The sequence below is a fragment of the Rhinoraja longicauda genome, chromosome 1 (genome assembly GCF_053455715.1).
Source record: "Rhinoraja longicauda isolate Sanriku21f chromosome 1, sRhiLon1.1, whole genome shotgun sequence".
NCBI lineage: Eukaryota > Metazoa > Chordata > Chondrichthyes > Rajiformes > Arhynchobatidae > Rhinoraja > Rhinoraja longicauda.
This window is the reverse complement of record NC_135953.1, coordinates 10,815,223-10,838,072: the sequence shown is the minus strand read 5'-3', so window position 1 is coordinate 10,838,072 and position 22,850 is coordinate 10,815,223. Positions and strand designations below refer to the sequence as shown.

The 22,850-nt window shown below is 46.8% G+C and overlaps 1 protein-coding gene across 2 annotated transcripts in view; it reads right to left on the bottom strand.

The window, feature by feature from the left end:
* The window catches only part of LOC144598655 (histamine H2 receptor-like), a 30,872-nt gene that overhangs the window by 4,942 nt on the left and 3,080 nt on the right, over nt 1–22,850 (bottom strand). Inside the window, exons 2-3 of one of the 2 annotated variants that reach the window (XM_078408874.1) lie at nt 21,034–21,323; nt 3,502–3,678 (exon numbers count right to left, since the gene is read on the bottom strand). In XM_078408874.1, the coding sequence (XP_078265000.1) occupies nt 3,502–3,678; nt 21,034–21,305 (449 nt within the window). In that variant the 5' untranslated portion in view covers nt 21,306–21,323. The remainder of the gene's footprint in view (nt 1–3,501; nt 3,679–21,033; nt 21,324–22,850) is intronic. The other variant, XM_078408882.1, reaches the window with a different exon arrangement.

The window sequence follows — 22,850 nt, the reverse complement described above, 5'->3', positions numbered from 1 at the left end:
GAATTCCCCAATGCTCTTCGCTCCTCTTTCTCAAAGCAGAAAGCCTCATCTATTTACTGCCCCACTCTTACAGAGCTTTAAAATAGTCAAACATCTTGTATCCAACATAGACAATAGACAGTAGACAATAGGTGCAGGAGGAGGCCATTCGGCCCTTTGAGCCAGCACCGCCATTCAAAGTGATCATGGCTGATCATTCTCAATCAGTACCCCGTTCCTGCCTTCTCCCCATACCCCCTGACTCCGCTATCCTTAAGAGCTCTATCTAGCTCTCTCTTGAATATAGTTCCAATGCATTTACAATCGGGTCCAGCACATCATACATGGAATGCAATTTCAATATATAGTTTACTTTAGTTTAGTTTAGTTTAGTTTAGCATAGTATAGTTTAATTTAGGTTAGTTTAGTTTATTGCCACGTGTACCGAGGCACAGTTAAAAGCTTTTTGTTGCTTGCTAACCAGTCAGCATAAAGACAACACATGATTACAATCGAGTCATTCACAGTGTACAGATACAGGATAAGATTGGGGTGGAGGCTGCTTTAGGTCCTCATTGTCCACCCTGGGTAGCTCTACGAAACTGGCCAAATTTTTGCAGCAAAGCCTCAACTACGGCACTCTGAAGCACCAATTGCCACTTTTGATTGTTGTCGTTGACATACGAACAAAGAAGAAGGATAAGATTAATACGTTATTAATCGGTGTTCAATGTTCTTATTAATACATGACAAATCAGTGTTCAAAGTACTAATTAATGCATTGAACACTGTCCTTTCCAGTAGACAGACACAAGAAGCTGGAGTAACTCAGCGAGTTAGGCAGCATCTCCGGAGAAAAGGAATCGGTGACCTTTAGAAGGATGAGAGGAGATCTTATCGAAACGTATAAGATTATTAAGGGGTTGGACACGTTAGAGGCAGGAAACATGTTCCCAATGTTGGGGGAGTCCAGAACAAGGGGTCACAGTTTAAGAATAAGGCCATTTAGAACTGAGATGAGGAAGAACTTTTTCAGTTAGAGAGTTGTGAATCTGTGGAATTCTCTGCCTCAGAAGGCAGTGGAGGCCAATTCTCTGAATGCATTCAAGAGAGAGCTAGGTCAGTGTGGGAGTATGGAGTGGGAGTCAAAGTGTTTGGCAACTATGAAGTGAATTGCTGGACATAAGTAAATGGTGGTGATGATAGACTTGCTTCCTGGACCATGACAAGACATGTTCTCTTTCAAGAGAGAGTCAGATAGGGCTAATGGAATCAAGGGATATGGGGAAAAAGTAAGAAGGTGGTACTTGATTTTGGATGATCATCCATGATCATATCGAATGGTGGGTGCTGGCTCAAAGGGCCGAATGGCCTACTCCTGCACCTATTTCCTATGTTTCTATGACATGTTGTGCAGTGTCCCATGCGGTAGAATTGGATGGATGGAAAGCATGGCAACCAGAATTGCCCATGAGCATCAGTGCTCAACACTGCGAGTTGTTATTAGTGAGGAGGAAGACTGAGAAAGACTCAGTGGTTCAGCAGCACCTGCGGAGGGAAAATAAATGGTTGATGTTTCGTAACCCTGCATCACGACACCCAAAACATTGACATGCCCTTTCTTCCCACAAATGCTGCTCTTGAATCCCTCCTGCACGCTGTCGGTTGCTAATGGTTCCAGCATCTACAGCCTCCAGTGTCTCCGAATTACCCAGAGGTGGACTTTCTTAAGTTCATAAGTTCCTAGGAGCGGAATTAGGCCATTCGGCCCATCAAGTCTACACCCCCCAATCAATCATGGCTGATCTATCTCTCCCTCTCAACCCCATTCTCCTGCCTTCTCCGACTATAAAATTATAAAAGGACTGGACAAGCAAGAAGCAGGAACAATGTTCCCAATGTTAAGGGCGAGTCCAGAACCAGGGGCTACTGTCTAAGAATAAAGGGGAGGCCATTTAAAACTGAGGTGAGAAGAAACGTTTTCACCCAGAGAGTTGCGAATTTGTGGAATTCTCTGCCACAGAGGGCAGTGGAGGCCAATTCGCTGGATGAATTTAAAAAAGAGTTCGATGGAGCTCTAGGGGCTAGTGGAATCAAGGGATATGGGGAGAAGGCAGGCACAGGTTATTGATTGTGGATGATCAGCCAAGATCACAATGAATGGCGGTGCTGGCTAGAAGGGCTTCCTGCACCTATTTTCGAAGTTTCTATGTTTCTATGTAATCCCTGACATCCATGCTAATCAAGAATCTATCTATCTCTGCCTTAAAAATATCCATTGGCTTGGACTCCACAGCCTTCTGTGGCAATGAATTCCACAGATTCACCACCCTCTAACTAAAGAAATTCCTCTATTGGTTCGTCCTTTAACTCTGAAGCTATGGCCGCTGGTCCTAGACTCTCTCACTAGTGGACACATCCTCTCTACATTGGGGGGCACGGTGGCGCAGCGGTAGAGTTGCTGCCTTACAGCACCAGAGACCCGGGTTCAATCCTGACTACGGGTGCTGTCTGTGTGGAGTTTGTATGTTCTTCCCGTGACCTGTGTGGGTTGTCTCTTTATTAAAATTTTATTTTTTTAACAAATACTTTATTCCAAAAAGAAAACCAAACATACAAAGTAGTCAGTCTGAAGAAGGGTCTCGACCCGAAACATCACCCATTCCTTCTCTCCCGAGATGCTGCCTGACCTGCTGAGTTACTCCAGCATTTTGTGAATAAATACCTTCGATTTGTACCAGCATCTGCAGTTATCTTCTTATACAAAGTAGTAACGCGATCAAATCAAAAGCTGGTTGTATCGGCCGTTTACAAAAAAAACAATTATCAAATTAAAGTTCCGCCAACTTTGTGTGTTGTCTCTGAGCGCTCCGATTTCCTCACACACACACACACGTATAGGTTTGTAGGTTAATTGGCTTTGATAAAAATTGTAAATTGTGCCTAACATGTGTAGGATATTGTTAGTGTGCGGGGATCGCTGGTTGGCGCGGACTCATATCATATCATATCATATATATACAGCCGGAAACAGGCCTTTTCGGCCCACCAAATCCGTGCCGCCCAGTGATCCCCGCACATTAACACTATCCTACACCCACTAGGGACAATTTTTACATTTACCCAGCCAATTAACCTACATACCTGTACGTCTTTGGAGTACTTTGAGAGTCTTTGGACTCTCTGGGGCGAAGGCCCTGTTTCTGCGCTGTTTGATAAACTAAAAACTAAACATAAACTAAACTCTGCCCAGGCCTTTCACTATTCAGCGTGTCCAACCCCTTAATAATCTTATACGTTTCGATAACATCTCCTCTCATCCTTCTAGACACAAAATGCTGGAGTAACTCAGCGGGACAGGCAGCATCTCTGGAGAGAAGGAATGGGTGGTGTTTCGGGTCGCGGCCCTTCTTCAGACGAAGGGTGTCGACCCGAAACGTCACCCATTCCTTCTCTCCAGAGATGCTGCTTGCCCCACTCCGGCTTTTTGCGTCCATCTTAGGTTGAAAGGGCTTCACTGACCTTTTGCGAGACATCCTCTTGGGGTAGTTGTACGGGGTAACGACCGAGCAGTACCGGTCCAGGCTAATGAAGCACAGGGTTACGATGGAGGCCGTGCAGAACATCACGTCAAAGGAGATCCACACCTTGCAGAACTGGTGGCCGAACATCCACATCCCTGTCACCTCGTAGATAATACTGGTAAAGGAAGAGTAGGCCAGGTTGTCAATGGTGTCAATCCGTCGTGTCAGACCTAAATCCTTCAGGCCAGAGGCCACCATAGTTTAGTTTAGTTTAGAGATACAGCGCGGAAACAAGCCCTTCGGCCCACCGACCAGCAATCCCCACACATTAGCACAACCCTACACACTCTAGGGACATAGAAACATAGAAACATAGAAAATAGGTGCAGGAGGAGGCCATTTGGCCCTTCGAGCCAGCACCGCCATTCATTGTGATCATGGCTGATCATCCACAATCAGTATCCCACAATCACAATCAGTAACCCGTGCCTGCCTTCTCCCCATCTCCCTTGATTCCACTAGCTCCTGGAGCTCTATCTAGCTCTCTTTTAAATTCATCCAGTGAATTGGCCTCCACTGCCTTCTGTGGCAGAGAATTCCACAAATTCACAACTCTCTAGGTGATAATGTTTTTTTCTCCCCTCTAAGAATAAAGGGGAGGCCATTTAAAATTGAGGTGAAAAGAAACCTTTTCACCCAGGGAGTTGCGAATTTGTGGAATTCTCTGCCACAGAGGGCAGTGGAGGTCAATTCACTGGATGAATTTAAAAGAGAGTTAGATAGAGTTCTAGGGGCTAGTGGAATCAAGGAATATGGGGAGAAGGCAGGCACAGGTTACTGATTGTAGATGATCAGCCATGATCACATTGAATGGCGGTGCTGGCTAGAAGGGCCAAATGGCCTCCTCCTGCACCTATTTTCTATGTTTCTATGTTTCCATCTAGCTTATCCAGTCCTTTATCACATTTACACTAAGCCAATTAGCCTACAAACCTACACGTTTTTGGAGTGTGGGAGGAAACCGAAGACCTCAGAGAAAACGCAGGTCACGGAGAGAACGTACAAACTCCGTACAGACAACGACCGTAGTCAGGATCGAACACAGGTCTCTAGCGCCATAAAGCAGAGGCTCAACCCCTGCGCCACTGTGTTGCCCGGATATTTTTCATTTTAATTGTGCTAAGAAGATCACAAAAGTAGAACTTCTAGAGTGGACGTGGGGAGGATATTACCACTTGTGGGAGAGTCTACAACCAGAGGTCGCAGCCTCAGAATAAAATAGATAACATCAATCTGATAGAAGGGTCCTATTCAAAACGTCCTCAGTCCATTAGAATGAGTTGTATAAGAAGATAACTGCAGATGCTGGTACAAATCGATTTATTCACAAAATGCTGGAGTAACTCAGCAGGTCAGGCAGCATCTCGGGTGACGTTTCGGGTCGAGACCCTTCTTCAGACTGGTGTCAGGGGGGCGGGACAAAGGAAGGATATAGGTGGAGACAGGAAGATAGAGGGAGATCTGGGAAGGAGGAGGGGAAGAGAGGGACAGAGGAAAATCCTGGATGTATTGTTTAATGTGGGAGGATCTCATTAAAACCTACCGGATAATGAAAGACCAAGATAGATTGGATGTGGAATGGATGTTTCCAGTAGTGGGAGAGTCTAGGACCAGAGGGCACAGCTTCAGAATAAAAGGACATACCTTTAGAATAGAGATGAGGCGGAATTTATTTAGTCCGAGGTTGGCGAATCATTGGAATTCATTACTACAGATGGCTGTGGAGGCCAAGACATGGGGTATTTTTAAAATGGAGATTCTTCATCAGTAAGGGCGTCATAGATTACGTTGAGAAGGCAGGAGAATGGGGTTGAGCGGGAAAGATAGATCAGCCATGACTGATGGCTGGAGCTGACTCAATGGGCCAAATGGCCAAATCCTGCGTTTTATGAACTTTTTTTCTGTGGTTGATCTGGGGGAAGTTTCCTAAGTTATGAAGGGCTCACGGTCTAGTTTAATAATTTCAAAGCTTAAGAAAGACGGACCATTTTTGTAAGTGGTGGACATTGCCCAGTCCATCGCAAGTATCGACCTCCCCACCATCAAAGGGATTAACAGGGGATCTTATCGAAACGTATAAGATTATTAAGGGGTTGGACACGTTAGAGGCAGGAAACATGTTCCCAATGTTGGGGGAGTCCAGAACCAGGGGCCACAGTTTAAGAATAAGGGGTAGGCCATTTAGAACTGAGATGAGGAAAAACTTTTTCAGTCAGAGAGTTGTGAATCTGTGGAATTCTCTGCCTCCGAAGGCAGTGGAGGCCAATTCTCTGAATACATTCAAGAGAGAGCTAGATAGAGCTCTTAAGGATAGCGGAGTCAGGGGGTATGGGGAGAAGGCAGGAACGGGGCACTGATTGAGAATGATCAGCCATGATCACATTGAATGGCGGTGCTGGCTCGAAGGGCCGAATGGCCTCCTCCTGCACCTATTGTCTATTATCTATTATGACAGTAAGCCTTGCCTCAAGAAGGCAGCCAATACTAATATCAAAGACCCAGACCACCCTGCTCCATGCTCTCTCACCCCACTGCCACCATTAACTCTGCAGAATCAGGCAGCATCCACGTTCCAAAAACACAACCTGCAAATCAGCAAAGTACAATCCACCACGCTGTTTTTTAATTACCTTCCCACTCGCGACAATGTGCAGGCTTTATAAAAACAAAGTCCTTGTAGTGTTCTTAATGTGGATAGTGTCGCATTGCAGAAGGCAGCATCTCTGAATAGAAGGAATGGGTGATGTTTCAGGTTGAGACCCCTCTTGATGGTCTGCTTTACCGAGTATATCCAATAATTTATTGTATATTTATTTGTTCTAAAGAACTTGGGTAGACGAAGTTTCGGGCATTCTTCGTGTTCTGCTTTACCGATTATAACTAATAACTTTTTAATTTCAGAAAACGCTGGAGTAACTCTGCAGGTCGGGCAGCATCTCAGGAGAGAAGGAATGGGTGACGTTTCGGGTCGAGACCCTTCATAACTTATTTATTCGGTCGGCACGGTGGTGCTGCGGTAGAGTTGCTGCCTTACAGCGAATGCAGCGCCAGAGACCCGGGTTCGATCCCGACTACGGGCGCCGTCTGTACGGAGTTTGTACGTTCTCCCCGTGACCTGCGTGGGTTTTCTGCGAGATCTTCGGTTTCCTCCCACACTCCAAAGACGTACAGGTTTGTAGGCTAATTGGCTTGGTAAATGTAAAAATTGTCCCTAGTGTGTGTAGGATGTTGTTCATGTGCGGGGATCGCTGGTCGGCGCGGACCCGGTGGGTCACAAGGGGCCTGTTTCTGCGCTGTATCTCTAAACTTATTGTATATTTATTTGTTCTAAAGAACATGGACAGATCACGTTTAGGGCCGGGACCCTTCTTTGGAGATTGTGGTGGTGGCGTGGGGATGGGGAACAGGCTGGTACTGAGGATGGGCAGGTCAGTAGAAGTGGATATAGGTGAAGGGGGGTTTATAGTGACAGATGGATGGACCAGAGATGAAAACACCAGAGATGAAAAGCCAAAAATTGTGAGATGAGGAGATAAGGATTGAAGAGGCACAAAATGTGAAGCTAGAGGAAGGAAGGGGAAGGAATCCAGGTGGAAGATGGGGAAGAGGGGGGGGGGGGGGGGGAGGGAGACATTACATCCCATCAACTATCAAGCTCTAGAACTCCCCAGTACAACCCTAACTATAATCCCACCTCAGCATCGAATGGTGGCGCAGCGGTAGAGTTGGTGCCTCACATCGCCAGAGACCCGGGTTCGATCCTGACTACGGGCGCTGTCTGTACGGAGTTTGTACGTTCTCGCCGTGACCGGCGTGGGTTTTCTCCGGGATCTCCGGTTTCCTCCCACACCCCAAAGACGTCCAGGTTTGTAGGTTAATTGGCTTGGTAAGATTGTAAATTGCCCCAAGTGTGTGTCGGATAGTGTTGGTGAGCGAGGATCACTGGTTGGCACGGACTCGGTGGGCCGAAGGGCCTGTTTCCGTGCTTTATCTCTAAACTAAACTAACCTAAACTAAACTAATGACGGAGTTTTCACGACTTTGGTTACACTGCATATTTTGGCTTGCATTGTCACGGTGTGTAGGCAGGAACTGCAGATGCTGGTTTACACCGGAGACAGACATAAAATGCTGGAGTAACTCAACGGGACAGGCAGCATCTCTGGAGAGAAGGAATGGGTGATGTTTCGAGTCGAGACCCTTTTTCATGGTCTGCTTTACCGAGTATAACTAATAATTTATTGCATATTTATTTGTTGTAATAGAAACATAGAAAATAGGTGCAGGAGTAGGCCATTCGGCCCTTCGAGCCTGCACCGCCATTCAATATGATCATGGCTGATCATCCAACTCAGTATCCCGTACCTGCCTTCTCTCCATACCCCCTGATCCCTTTTGCCACAAGGGCCACATCTAACTCCCTCTTAAATATAGCCAATGAACTGGCCTCAACTACCTTCTGTGGCAGAGAATTCCACAGATTCACCACTCTCTGTGTGAAAAAAAACTTTCTCATCTCGGTCCTAAAAGACTTTCCCCTTATCCAAAAAAACCCTTGTTCTGGACTTCCCCAACATCGGGAACAATCTTCCTGCATCTAGCCTGTCCAACCCCTTAAGAATTTTGTAAGAATGCTGCATTAATGTGCTTGTAAAGCTGCAGGAAGTTAGAATTTTATTTGTCTGATCCTGGTGCATACGACATACAAACATTCTCGATTTTTGACTAGTAAACAATATTGGAGCCGATTTAGTGAGTGAAAACAAACAGTTAATCAGAAGAATCCATCCACCATGCTGTTATTTTATTACCTTCCAATCTCTGGCAATATGCAGTGTTTATAAAGCAAAGTCCTTGTAGTGTTCTTAATGTGCGTGGTGTAGCAATACATGAAGCTAATAACAATGTCTGGAATAATAATTCAGCCCACCGATGACTAAAGCAGCAACTTACAACTAGGCACAAAGGACGACAGGTGCTGGTTTACAAAAAAGACACAGAGTGTGCCTGGGGCAGCACGGTGGAGCAGCGGTAGAGTTACAGCCTTACAGCACTTGCAGCGCCGGAGACCTGGGTTCGATCCTAGACAATAGACAATAGGTGCAGCAGTAGGCCATTCGGCCCTTCGAGCCAGCACCGCCATTCAATGTGATCATGGCTGATCATTCTCAATCAGTACCCCGTTCCTGACTTCTCCCCATACCCCTGACTACGCTATCCTTAAGAGCTCTATCTAGCTCTCTCTTGAATGCATTCAGAGAATTGGCCTCCACTGCCTTCTGAGGCAGAGAATTCCACAGATTCACAACTCTCTGACTGAAAAAGTTTTTCCTCATCTCAGTTCTAAATGGCCTACCCCTTATTCTTAAACTGTGGCTCCTTGTTCTGGACTCCCCCAACATTGGGAACATGTTTCCTGCCTTTAACGTGTCCAACCCCATAATAATCTTAGTCTGAAGAAGGGTCTCGACCCGAAACGTCACCCATTCCTTCTCTCCTGAGATGCTGCCTGACCTGCTGAGTTACTCCAGCATTTTGTGAATAAATTGATTTGTACCAGCATCTGCAGTTATTTTCTAATAATAATCTTATAGGTTTCGATAAGATCTCCTCTCATCCTTCTAAATTCCAGTTTTTCCTCATCTCAGTTCCAAATGGCCTACCCCTTATTCTTAAACTGTGGCCCCTGGTTCTGGACTCCCCCAACATTGGGAACATGTTTCCTGCCTCTAACGTGTCCAACCCTTTAATAATCTTGACCATGGGTGCTTGTCTGTACGGAGTTTGTACATTCCACCCATAACCTGCATGGGTTTTCTTCGAGATGTTTGGTTTCCTCCCACACTCCAAAGATGTACAGGTTTGTAGGTTAATTGGTTCGGTATAAATGTAAATTGTCTCTAGTGCGTGTAGGATAGTGTTAATGTGCGGGGATTGCTGGTTAGTGGGCCGAAGGGCCTGTTTCTGCACTGTATCTCTAAACTAAATTAAACTAAAAGTGCTGGAGTAACTCAACGGGTCAGGCAGCATTTCTGGAGGACATGAATGGGCTACGTTTTGGATCGTCACCCTTCTGCGGACTGATTGTAGCAAGAGTGGAGATAGCTGGAAAAGAGGTGAGGCTGAGACAAGGCCTGTAGTCATAGAATCAGACCACACCAAACCAGGCCCTTCAGCCAAACTCACCCAAGATGCCCCATCCACACTGGTCCCACCTGCTGGCATTTTGTCCATATCACTCTAAACCCTTCCTATCCAAGTATCCATGTTCTCCGGGTGCTCTGGTTTCTTCCCACACTCCAAAAACGCACAGGTTTGTAGGTTGACACAAAATGCTGGAGTAACTCAGCAGGCCAGGCAACATCTCGCCAGAGAAGGAATGGGTGACGTTTCGGGTCGAGACCCTTCTTCAGACTGACCCGAACCGTCAGCCATTCCTTCTCTCCCGAGATGCTGCCTGGCCCGCTGAGATACTCCAGCATTTTGTGTCTACCTTCGATTTTAACCAGCATCTGCAGTTTTTTTCCTACAGGTTTGTAGGTTAATATGCTTTGTTAAAAATTGTAAATTGTCCCTAGAGTGTAGGATATTGCTGGTGTACGGAGATCGCTGGTCGGTGCGGACACGGTGGGCCGAAGGCCCTCTTTCCGCATTGTATCTCTAAAGTGTGGGCGGCATGGTGGCGCAGCGGTAGAGTTCCTGCCTTACAGCGAATGCAGCGCCGGAGACTCGGGTTCGATCCTGACTACGGGTGCTGTCTGTACGGAGTTTGTACGCTCTCCCCGTGACCTGCTTAGGTTTTCTCCGAGATCTTCGGTTTCCTCCCACACTCCAAAGACGTACAGGTATGTAGATTAATTGGCTGGGCAAATGTAAAAATTGTCCCTAGGGTGTGTAGGATAGTGTTAGTGTGCGGGGATCGCTGGGCAGCGCGGGCCCAGTGGGCCGAGGGGCCTGTTTCCGCGCTGTATCTCTAAATCTAAATCTAAAAAAATCTAAAAATCTAAACTGAACTAAACTAAATAATATGCGACCAAAACTGAACACAATACTCTCTTCCAGCTTTCTCCACTCTTGCTGCAATCAGTCTGGAGATGGGTCACGATCCAAAACGTCGCCCATCCATGACCTCCACAGATGCTGCCTGACCCGTTGTGTAACTCTGCACTTTGTGTCATTTTTTTGTAAACTAGCACCTGCAGTCCTTTGTGTCTAGATGTTAGTTTCTGGTTTAGTCATCGGTGATCTGAATTATTATTCCGGACACTATTATTACCATTATGTAATGTTACACTATCCACATTTAGAACTCTATAAGGATTTTATAAACATTGCATATCGCTGAGGATTGGAAGGTAATTTTAAAAAAACAGCATGGTTGATTGTATTTTCCGATTAGCAGTTTGTGTTTTCACTCACTAAAGTGGCTAAAATAGAGTTGACTCGTCGAGAGCCAAATACTAAATGCAGCCTTACCAATGTCTTGTACAACTGCAACATGACCCCCCAACTTCTACACTCCATACTCTGACAGGTGGAGGCCAAAGTGTGCAGAAACCTTTTTGACCACCCTATCTCTCTGTGATGCCACTTTCAAGGAAATATGTACTCCTACGTCCCTCCGCTCTGCAACGCTTCCCAGAGCCCTACCATTTCCTGGGTTCACCAGGTTTGGCGGGAAGGAGGAACAGAACAAGCAGTTGGAGGCTTGATCCACAAGTGAGAGGAGCAGAATTAGCCCATTCAATAATAGACAATAGACAATAGGTGCAGGAGGAGGCCTTTCGGCCCTTCAAGCCAGCACCGCCATTCAATGTGATCGTGGCTGATCATTCTCAATTAGTACCCCGTTCCTGCCTTCTCCCCATACCCCCTGACTCCGCTATCCTTAAGAGCTCTATCTAGCTCTCTCTTGAATGCATTCAGAGAATTGGCCTCCACTGCCTTCTGAGGCAGAGAATTCCACAGATTCGCAACTCTCTGACTGAAAAAGTTTTTCCTCATCTCAGTTCTAAATGGCCTACCCCTTATTCTTAAACTGTGGCCCCTGGTTCTGGACTCCCCCAACATTGGGAACATGTTTCCTGCCTCTAACGAGTCCAACCCCCCTTAATAATCTTATACGTTTCGATATGATCCCCTCACATCCTTCTAAGGCCTATCAAGTCTACTCCACCATTCAATCATGGGCTGATCTATCTCTCCCTCCTCACCCCATTTTCCTGCCTACTCCCCATAACCCCTGACACCCGCTCTAATCAAGAATCCATCTATCTCTGCCTTAAAAATATCCATTGACTTGGCCTCCAAGGAATTCCACAGATTCACCAGAGGTCACAGCCTCAGAATAAATGGACGTTCTTTTACGAAGAAGATGAGGAGGATTTTTTTTGGTCAGAGGGTGGTGAATCTGAGGAATTCTGCACCACAGAATGGCCTAATTCTGCTCCCATCACATGACTTTGTGGCCTTACGACTTTCTCCCCATAACCCCTGACACCAGTATTAATCAAGAATCTATTTATCTCTGCCTTAAATATATTCACTGACTTGCCTCCACAGCCTTCTTGGGGTATTTGCTGCACCTTTGTAGAGAGTGGGGTATCAGGGGGTTATGGGGTCGAGACACTAGAGTATCACGTCAGGTTTTGTGGACTGGAATGGGTGACGTTATTAGTTTGGGAGGGTGGGATGGTGGTGGATGTCAGGTACAATAATAAACAGTAATTAGGGAGCTCACATCCAATCTCGCTATGGAGATAGGCACAAAAAGCTGGAGTAACTCAGCGGGACAGGCAGCATCTCTGGAGAGAAGGAATGGGTGACGTTCCGGGTCGAGACCTTTCTTCAGACTCTATGGAGACCTCAGTCTCAGTTTAGTTTATTGCCACGTGTACCGAGGTACAATGAAAAGCTTTTGTTGTGTCCTAACCAGTCAGCAGAAAGACAATACATGATTACAATCGATCCATCTATACAGTGTATAGATAAATACATGATGAGGGAATAACTTTTACTGCAAGGTAAAGCCAATAAAGTTCGATCAAGAATAATCCAAGGGTCACCAAAGAGGTAGATAGTAGTTCAGGACTGCTCTCTGGTTGTGGTAGGATGATTCAGTTGCCTGATAACAGCTGGGAAGAAACTGCCCCTGAATCTGGAGGTGTGCGTTTTCACATTTCTATACCTTTTGCCCGATGGGAGAGGGGAGAAGAGGGAGTGGCCAGGGTGCGACTCGTCCTTGATCGTGCTGCCGGCCTTGCCGAGGCAGTGTGAGGTGTCAATGGAGTCAATGGAAGGGAGGTTGGTTTGTGGGATGGTCTGGGCTGCGTCCACAATTCTCTACAATGTCTTGTGGTCTTGGGCGGGACGGTTCCCAAACCAAGCTGTGATGCACCGCGTTAAACTGCTTTCTACGGCGCATCTGTAGAAGTTGGTGAGAGTTGTCGGGGACATGCCGAACTTCTTAAGCCTTCTAAGGAAGTGGAAGCTTTGGTGTGCTGTGATTTTCCTTGAAATGCCCACGCTGCTGAAACAATGTGAGCTGATGTCTCCAGCAGTTCTGCAAGATTAATATTGCCTGAGGAACGTTGTCATTTGATGTGCGTCTGACAAAACAAGTTGGAAATGGTCGATGTTACATTTCACTCTGCCTCGCAGCGCCCCTTTTCAATGACTTTGGTCGACATGAAGTTGTTATGATTGGTGAGCAGTATTTATTTCGAGCTGTCTCTAAAATTCAAGCCATTATGTCGGAAACAATATGAGCCAGTAAATCTCACACAGGTTCCTTCGAACAGTCTTCCCATCTCCGGGAAAGATTGGCAGAAGCTTTATTCATACATCAATCCAGAGACAATAGACAATAGACAATAGGTGCAGGAGGAGGCCATTCAGCCCTTCGAGCCAGCACCGCCATTCAATGCGATCATGGCTGATCACTCTCAATCAGTACCCCGTTCCTGCCTTCTCCCCATACCCCCTCACTCCGCTATCCTTAAGAGCTCTATCCAGCTCTCTCTTGAAAGCATCCAACGAACTGGCCTCCACTGCCTTCTGAGGCAGAGAATTCCACACCTTCACCACTCTCTGACTGAAAAAGTTCTTCCTCATCTCCGTTCTAAATGGCCTACCCCTTATTCTTAAACTGTGGCCCCTTGTTCTGGACTCCCCCAACATTGAGAACATGTTTCCTGCCTCTAATGTGTCCAATCCCCTAATTATCTTATATGTTTCAATAAGATCCCCCCTCATCCTTCTAAATTCCAGTGTATACAAGCCTAATTGCTCCAGCCTTTCAACATACGACAGTTTAGTTTAGAGATACAGCGCGGAAATAGGCCCTTCGGTCCAACGAGTCGGCGCCGACCGGCGATCCCCGTACACTAACACTATCCCACACACACCAGGGACAATTTACATTTTATACCGTGGAATTCTTTGCCACAGAAGGCTGTGGAGGCCAAATCAGTGGATATTGTTAAGGCATAGATAGATAGATTCTTGTTTAGTACAGGTGTCAGAGGTTATGGGGAGAAGGCAGGAGAATGGGGTTAGGAAGGAGAGATAGAATGGCGGAGTACACTTGATGGGCCGAATGGCCTAATTCTACTCCTATTCCTTATGACCTTATGACCTTTAACTATACTCCTCTTCTTGCATGTGACCCGTATCACTCTGTACATAGAACATAGAATAGTACAGCACAGCAACAGGCCTTTCGGCCCACCATGTCTGTGCTGAGCATGATTCCAAGACCAACTCTTATCTGCCTGCATATAATCCTTATCCCTACATTCCCTACATGTGCCTATCCTAAAGTCTCTTATATGCCAGTATCCTATTTCAATCCATCACCACCCCGAACAGTGTTCCAGGCACTCACCAACCCGCTGTCTAAAATAATATGGGGGAAAAAAACACTTGGATTGCACATTGCCTTTAAGCTTTACCCCTTAGGGGGAGACAATAGACAATTAGACAATAGACAATAGGTGCAGGAGTAGGCCATTCGGCCCTTCGAGCCAGCACCACCATTCAATGTGATCATGGCTGATCATTCTCAATCAGTACCCCGTTCCTGCCTTCTCCCCATACCCCCTGACTCCGCTATCCTTAAGAGCTCTATCTAGCTCTCTCTTGAATGCATTCAGAGAATTGGCCTCCACTGCCTTCTGAGGCAGAGAATTCCACAGATTTACAACTCTCTGACTGAAAAAGTTTTTCCTCATCTCCATTCTAAATGGCCTACCCCTTATTCTTAAACTATGGGCCCTGGTTCTGGACTCCCCCAACATTGGGAACGTGTCCAACCCCTTAATAATCTTGTGTGTTTCGATAAGATCACCTCTCATCCTTCAAAATTCCAGTGTAATTCCAGAGGCAATGTAGGACTGAGATGAGGAACAACTTTTTCACCCGGAATCTGTTGAATTCTCTGCCACAGAAGGCAGTGGAGGCCGATTCACTGGATGTTTTCAAGAGAGAGTTAGATAGACCTCTTAGGGGTAAATGAATCAAGGGATATGGGGAGAAAGCAGGAGCGGGGTACTGATTTAGGATGATCAGCCATGATCATATTGCATGGCAGTGCTGGTTTGAAAGGCCTACTCCTGTCCCTTGTGGGTGTAGGTTAGTGTTAATTTGCGGGGATCTCTGGGCGGCGCGGACCCGGTGGGACGAAGGGCCTGTTTCTGCGCTGCATCTCTAAATCTAAAATCTAAAAAAAACTATTTTCTATATTTCTTTGTGAAGTTAATTTCTTTGACATTTCCACGCTGCGAATAGGTTCTGACTGTATAGCTTATCCGTGTCTCTTATAATTTTATACACTTCTATCAGATCTCCCCACAACCTCCGATGTTCCAAAGAAATCATTCCAAGTTTGTCCAACCTCTCCTCATAGCTAATATTTTAATCCGGGGAGCATCATGGTATTCATCTCTACACCCTCTACAAAGCTCAGTTGACTAATGACATTAAAACTCATCTCACACCTTTGACGCGGGTACCAGCCAGCGGAAAGACAATACTTGACTACCGTCAAGCCATCCAGTGAGCAGATACATGATAATGGGAATGACCTGAATAATGCTTCAGGTAAGGTAAAGCCAGTAAAGTCCGATCAAAGATAGGAACATTTTGGATGGGTTTAGAGGGATATGGGCCAAATGCAGGCAGGTGGGACACGTGTAGATGGGACATATTGGTCGGCGTGGGCAAGTTGGGCCGACAGGCCTGTTTTCACACCCTATGACTATGACTATGAACAGGCAGGGATAGGCTATTTAGAACGGAGATGAGGAAAAACTTTTTCAGTCAGAGAGTTGTGAATCTGTGGAATTCTCTGCCTCAGAAGGCAGTGGAGGCCAATTCTCTGAATGCATTCAAGAGAGAGCTAGATAGAGCTCTTAAGGATAGCGGAGTCAGGGGGGAGGGGGAGAAGGCAGGAACGGGGTACTGATTGAGAATGATCAGCCATGATCACATTGAATGGTGGTGCTGGCTCGAAGGGCCGAATGGCCTGCTCCTGCACCTATTGTCTATTGTCTATTGTCTAATAGAGAGGTGAACCTTGTGCGGGCACGTGGGATTAGTTGATCTTGGCCTTCCCGGTTGGTGCAAACATGATGGGTTTAAGGACCTGTGCTGTAATGCTCTATGTTTTATATCAATCACTAATTACACATTCCTTTGCTCTGTTTGCTGTGCTTATTTGTGTGGATTGAGTTCCATCTGGCATTTCGGATAAAATGCAATTTAAATGCAAATATACTGTTATACCCCAGAAAAGATGACCAATAAAATAACCTCGTCCTAAAACCTCATCCATAACGGTGGAAAGATAATTGGACAACGCAGCTTAATTGTATCTTAAACTATTACATTAACCTGTCAGCCAATGGGTTTACCGTTTCAATCTTATATTTTATCGTCTTTTACTCACTTTTGTTTATTCTCCTCCACGCAAAATTTGCATGCTAATTTTTTTTTTGGTGAAAATGATCGTTGCATTTTAAAGACGTTGGATTTAGGCAATGAGTCCCGACACGCTCTGAAAGAGACAAGGTTGCCTGATGCATCTGCTCGGGACTGGCTGAGCTCTCTGTCTCTGTCTCTGGGGCTCTCAGTGCATGCATTTTCTTAATGTATTTTGGGTTACAATTTCTGATCATTTTGCTGATTTAAAGATCATTTTGCGGCCGCCTTGAGCAAGATTAGTGTACAGCTTTGAGGGATACTCTGTTGTCAACTGTGGAACATGGTTTTCCTCTTGGGATCACACTGTCCCGAGCCAACGATAACCTATCAGGGAACCTCCCTCCCTGAGGTAAAGTGTTTCCGGTCTTGATTTGTCCTGGTCTCTTTTTGCATCCAGTTCCCTTTCCCCGCTAATTCAGTTTAAAGAAGGGTCCTGACTTGAAACTAAGGTTGCCAACTGTCCAACTGTATTAGCCGGGACATCCCGTATTTTGGGCGAAATTAGTTTGTCCCTTACGGGACCTCCCTTGTCCCGCATTAGTAGGGTCGCCAAACTTCCTCACTCCCAAATAAGGGACAAAGGGTGACGTCACCGCCCGGCGCCCCACGTGACCCCACCCAGCCAGCGGCCACGTGCTGCCGCTCCACCAATGGCAGCTGCCCGGGCCGTGAGGCCCCCATTGGTGGAGCGGGAGCATGTGGCCGCTGGCTGGATGAGGTCACATGGGGCGCGGGGCGGTGACGTCACCTTGTCCCGCGTTTGGGAGTGAGGAAGTTGGCAACCCTACCTGAAATGTTACCTATCCATTTCAAGGTGAGACGCTGCCTGCCCTGCTGAGTTACTCCTGCACTTTGTGTCTATCTTGAGAATAGGTTCTCTGCCCAGTATGCCCAGAATTTTCAAGTTATAGGAGTAGAATTAGGCCATTCGGCCCATCGAGTCCACTCTTCCATTCAATCATGGCCGATCACTGCCTCCTCATCCCATTTTCCTGTCTTCTCTCCATAACCCTTGACACCCGTTCTAATCAAGAATTTGTCTTTCTCTGCCTTAAAAATATCCACTGACTTGTTCTCCACAGCCTTCTGCGGCAATGAGTTCCACAGGTTAACTACTCTTTGACTAAAGAAGTTCACCCTCACCTCCTTTCTAAAAGAGCGCCCTTTAATTCTGAGGCTGTGACCTCTGGTCCTAGACTCTTCCACCAGTGGAAACATCCTTTCCACATCCACTCTATCTGTACCTTTCATTATTCTGTAAGTTTCAATGAGGTCCCCCTCAGCCTTTTAAAGTCCAGCGAGTACAGGCCCAGTGCTGTCAAACGCTCATCATATGTTTACCCACTCATTCCTGGAATCATTCTTGTAAACCTCCTCTGGACCCTCTCCAGAGCCAGCACATCCTTCCTCAGATATGGGGCCCACATTTGCTCACCATACTCCAAATGCGGCCTGACCTGCGCCTTGTAGAGCCTTAGAATTTCCGGCCTCCTTGGTTTCAAATGGACTGGATAGCTGTTTGATAGGAAGTACCATATTACCCATCACGGGACCCTCGCTAAGGCCTTAGACTGCAGAGTCAGATAATGATCCGTGACAAGAGTTGCCTGAGGCAACATACTGTAAATGGATGTTGCTGAGACTGGTAATTACCAGCAACAGCCATCGATGGAAATCCTATTACAGAAATAGCTTGTAATCGCATCACATATAATGTGCTTCCACAACAGTGCAAACAATGGGATAATGGAAACCAAATCACTGAAGACCACGTGACAATGAACAAAAAAAGCTTGTTCAGAGGGGCAGTTTAACGATAATTAGCTTGGATGGGGCATCTTGCTTGGTATGGATGAGTCATAGAGTCATAGAGTGATACAGCAAGGAAACAGGCCCTTCGGCCCAACTTTCCCACACTGACCAACATGTCCCATCTATACTAGTCGCACCTGCCTGCGTTTGGCCCATATCTCTCTAAACCTGTCCTATCCAAGTACCCGTCTAAATGTTTCTTAAATGAGTTTGAGTTGGGGAGGATTAAACAAGGACGAGTAGGAAAAACAACTGCAGATGCTGGTTTAAATCGAAGGTAGACACAAAATGCTGGAGTAACTCAGTGGATCAGGCTGCATCTCAGGAGAGAAGGAATGGGTGACGTTTCGGGTCGAGACCCTTCTTCAGACTAATGTCAGGGGAGGGGGCGGGACAAAGATAGGATGTAGTCAGAGACAGGAAGACTGGTGGGAGAACTGGGAAGGGGGAGGGGGATAGAGAGGGGAAACAGGGTCTGCCTGAAGTGGGAGAAGTCAATGTTCATACCGCTGGGGTGTAAGCTGTCCAAGCGAAATATGAGGTGCTGTTCCTCCAATTTGTGCCGGGCCTCACTCTGACAATGGAGGAGGCCCAGGACAGAAAGGTCAGATTGGGAATGGGAGGGGTAGTTGAAGTGCTAAGCCACCGGGAGTTGGGACGAAGTGCCAGTTTCAGTGCTGCGTGATTCCTTGTGCTGCTCAGAAAGGTGGAGGCAACAGATTCAATTGTGGCTTTGACAGTAGGATTAAGATGTAGAGGAATATAATTTAAGGGCTCCGGGGAAGGAAGAAAGGAATGCGATAACCGGAATGGGTATCATGGTGGCGTAGCAGTATTGTCCTTGCCTTACAGCGCCAGAGACCCGGGTTCACTCCTGACCACAGGTGCCGTCTGTACGGAGTTTATACCTTCTCCCTGTGATCTGCGTGGGTTTTCTCCGGTTTCCTGCCACTGTTGTCCAACAGCGTACAGGATTGCAGGGCTAATTGACTTGGTAGAGTCGTAAATTGTCCCTAGTGTTAGTGTGTGTGGGGGGGGGATCGCTGGCTGGCAGGGACTCGGTGGGCCAAAGGGTCTGTTTTCCACCCTGGATCTCTAAACTAAATTAAACTAAACTGGATGAGTAGGAAGGGACTGCTGATGCTGGTTTACACCGAAGATAGACACAAAATGCTGGTGTAACTCAGCGGCACAGGCAACATCTCCGGAGAGAAGGAATGGGAGACCTTTCGGATCGAGACACTTCTTCAGACTGGGGGATTCCTTTTATACCAACCACGGACCTGATGAACCAAAATGGCTTCATTCTGTGCTCCAATAATGCAATGGTTATTGAGATTATTGAGTATAGAAGTTGGGAGGTCATGTTAAACATAGAACCATAGAAACATAGAAAATAGTTGCAGGAGTAGTCCATTCGGCCCTTCGAGCCAGCACCCCAATTCAATATGATCATGGCTGATCATCCAAAATCAGTACCCCGTTCCTACTTTCTCCCCATATCCCTTGATTCAGTTAGCCCTAAGAGCTATATACCTCTCCAGTGAATTGGCCTCAACTGCCTTCTGTGGCAGAGAATTCCACAGATTCACAACTCTCTGGGTGAAAAATATTTTTCCTCATCTCAGTCCTATATGGCCTGCCCCTTATTCTTAAACCATGGCCCCTGGTTCTGGACTCCCCCAACATCGGGAACATTTTTCCTGCATCTAGCGTGTCCAATCCCTTGATGAGATTTTATATGTTTCTATAAGATCCCCTCTCATCCTTCTAAATTCCAGTGAATGTTGCAGTTGTATAAGATGTTGGTGAGGCCGCATTTAGAATATCGTGTTCCATTCTGGGCACCATGTTTGTATGAAAGATGGTGTCAAGCAGGACAGGGTGCAGAGAAGATTCACAAGGATGTTGCCAGGACTAGAGGGTCTGAGCGATAGGGAGAGGTTGAGTAGCTGGGACTCTTATTCCTTTGAGCGCAGAGGATGAGGGGTGATCTTATAGATTTGTATAAAATCATGAGAGGAATAAATTGGTTAGATCACAGAGTCTCCTGAACCAGGGGTCACAGCTTAAGGATAAGGGGGAAGTCTTTTAGGACCGAGATGAGAAAACATTTCTTCACACAGAGAGTGGTGAATCTGTGGAATTCTCTGCCACAGAAGGTAGTTGAGGCCAGTTCATTGGCTATATTTAAGAGGGAGTTAGATGTGGCCCTTGTGGCTAAAGGGATCAGGGGGTATGGAGAGAAGGCAGGTACAGGTTACTGAGCTGGATGATCAGCCATGATCATATTGAATGGCGGTGCAGGCTCGAAGGGCCAAATGGCCTACTCCTGCACCTATTTTCTATGTTTCTATGACCAGAGTAGGGGAATCGAGGACCAGAGGACCAAGGTTCAAGGTGAAGGGGAAAAGATTTCATAGGAATCTGAGAGATATAATTTTCACACAAAGGGTGCTGGGTGCATGGAACGAGCTGCCAGAGGAGGTAGTTGAGGCTGGGATTATCCCAACGTTTAAGAAGCAGTTAGACAGGTACATGGATAGGACAGGTTTGGAGGGATATGCACCAAGGTGGGACTAGTTTAGATTGGGCATGTTGGCCTGTGTGGGCAAGTTGGGCCGAAGGGCCTGTTTCCACACTGTATCACGCTATGGCTCCAGAGTGCGTTCCTTACCTGAAGGGCATCACGAGACAAGCGAGCAGCAGATCGGCCAAGGCCAAAGACATGATGAACATATAGGTGACGGTCCTGAGCCTCTTCTCCACGGCCGGGCAGATGAAGACCACGGTGTTGCCCAGGAAGGTGACCAGATCGATGAGGGAGAGCAAGACCCCCACCATCACGTCGTGGGCAGCCAGCTGGGTGGTCCTGTTGCCCTCTCCCACTCCCAGATCCCACGGCACCGAGCCATTGGGCAAAGCTGACAGGTTGGCATCGAACCACATCTTAAGCCCTGCAGAACTCTGGGGGGGGGGGAGAGGGGAGTTTAGATTTGTTTAGTTCAGAGCTACAGCGTGGAAACAAGCCCTTCGGCCCACCGAGTCCATTCCGACCAGCGTTCCCACTAGGGACTATTTACATTTATACCCAGCCAATCAACCTACAAACCTGTACGTCTTTGGAGTGTGGGTGGAAACCGAAGATCTCGCAGAGAACCCACGCAGGTCACGGGGAGAACGTACAAACTCCGTACAGACAGCACCCGTGGTCAGGATCGAACCTGTGTCTCCGAGGCAGCGAGTGCTGTAAGGCAGCAACTCTACCGCTGCGCCACCACGCCGCACCTTTTTCTGACAAGGAAAGAGTCCAGTTTAGTTTATATTGAAGCTGGTGCGTGTGACAGGGGATATGGGGAGAAGGCAGGGGAATGAGGATATGGGGAGAAGGCAGGAGAATGGGGATATGGGGAGAAGGCAGGAGAATGGGGATATGGGGAGAAGGCAGGAGAATGGGGATATGGGGAGAAGGCAGGAGGATGGGGGTAGAAACATGGAAACATAGAAAAAAGGTGCAGGAGGAGGCCATTTGGCCCTTCGAGCCAGCACCACCATTCATTGTGATCATGGCTGATCATCCACAATCAGTAACCTGTGCTTGCCTTCTCCCCATATCCCTTGATTCCACTAGCCCCTAGTGCTCTATCTAACTCTCTTTTAAATTCATCCAGTGAATTGGCCTCCACTGTCCTCTGTGGCAGAGAATTGCACAAATTCACAATTCTCTGGGTGAAAAAGTTTTTTTCATCTCAGTTTTAAAAATGGCCTCCCCTTTATTCTTAGACTGTGGCCCCTGGTTCTGGACTCCCCCAACATTGGGAACATTTTTGCTGCATCTAGCTTGTCCAGTCGTTTTATAATTTTATATGTTTCTATATGATCCCCTCTCATCCTTCTAAACTCCAGTGAATACAAGCCCAGTCTTTCCAATCTTTCCTCACACGACAGTCTCGCCATCCCGGGGATTAACCTGGTGAACCTACGCTGCGCTGCCTCAATAGCAAGGATGTCCTCCCTCAAATTAGGGAAAGGTGGCATGAGGCAGAGAAGCTTACATTCATACAAGGTTCATGGGCCTTCTTTGGAGTTTCGAGTGGGAACCCTTCTTCGCAGCATGCCTCGTGGTTTAGAGCCGGCCCTGGCAATCTCACCTCCTCCCCACAGCTGTGCAGACGGTACCTAGTCCACCCCAGCCTCTTGTGTTGGAGGCACAAAGAAGGATATTCTTGCTGTTCAGGGCGTGCAGCGTAGGTTTACTAGGTCAATTCCCGGAATGGCGGGACTGTCATATGTTGAAAGACTGGAGCGACTAGGCTTGTATACACTGGAATTTAGAAGGATGAGAGGAGATCTTATCGAAACGTATAAGATTATTAAGGGGTTGGACACATTAGAGGCAGGAAACATGTTCCCAATGTTGGGGGAGTCCAGAACAAGGGGCCACAGTTTAAGAATAAGGGGTAGGCCATTTAGAACTGAGATGAGGAAAAACTT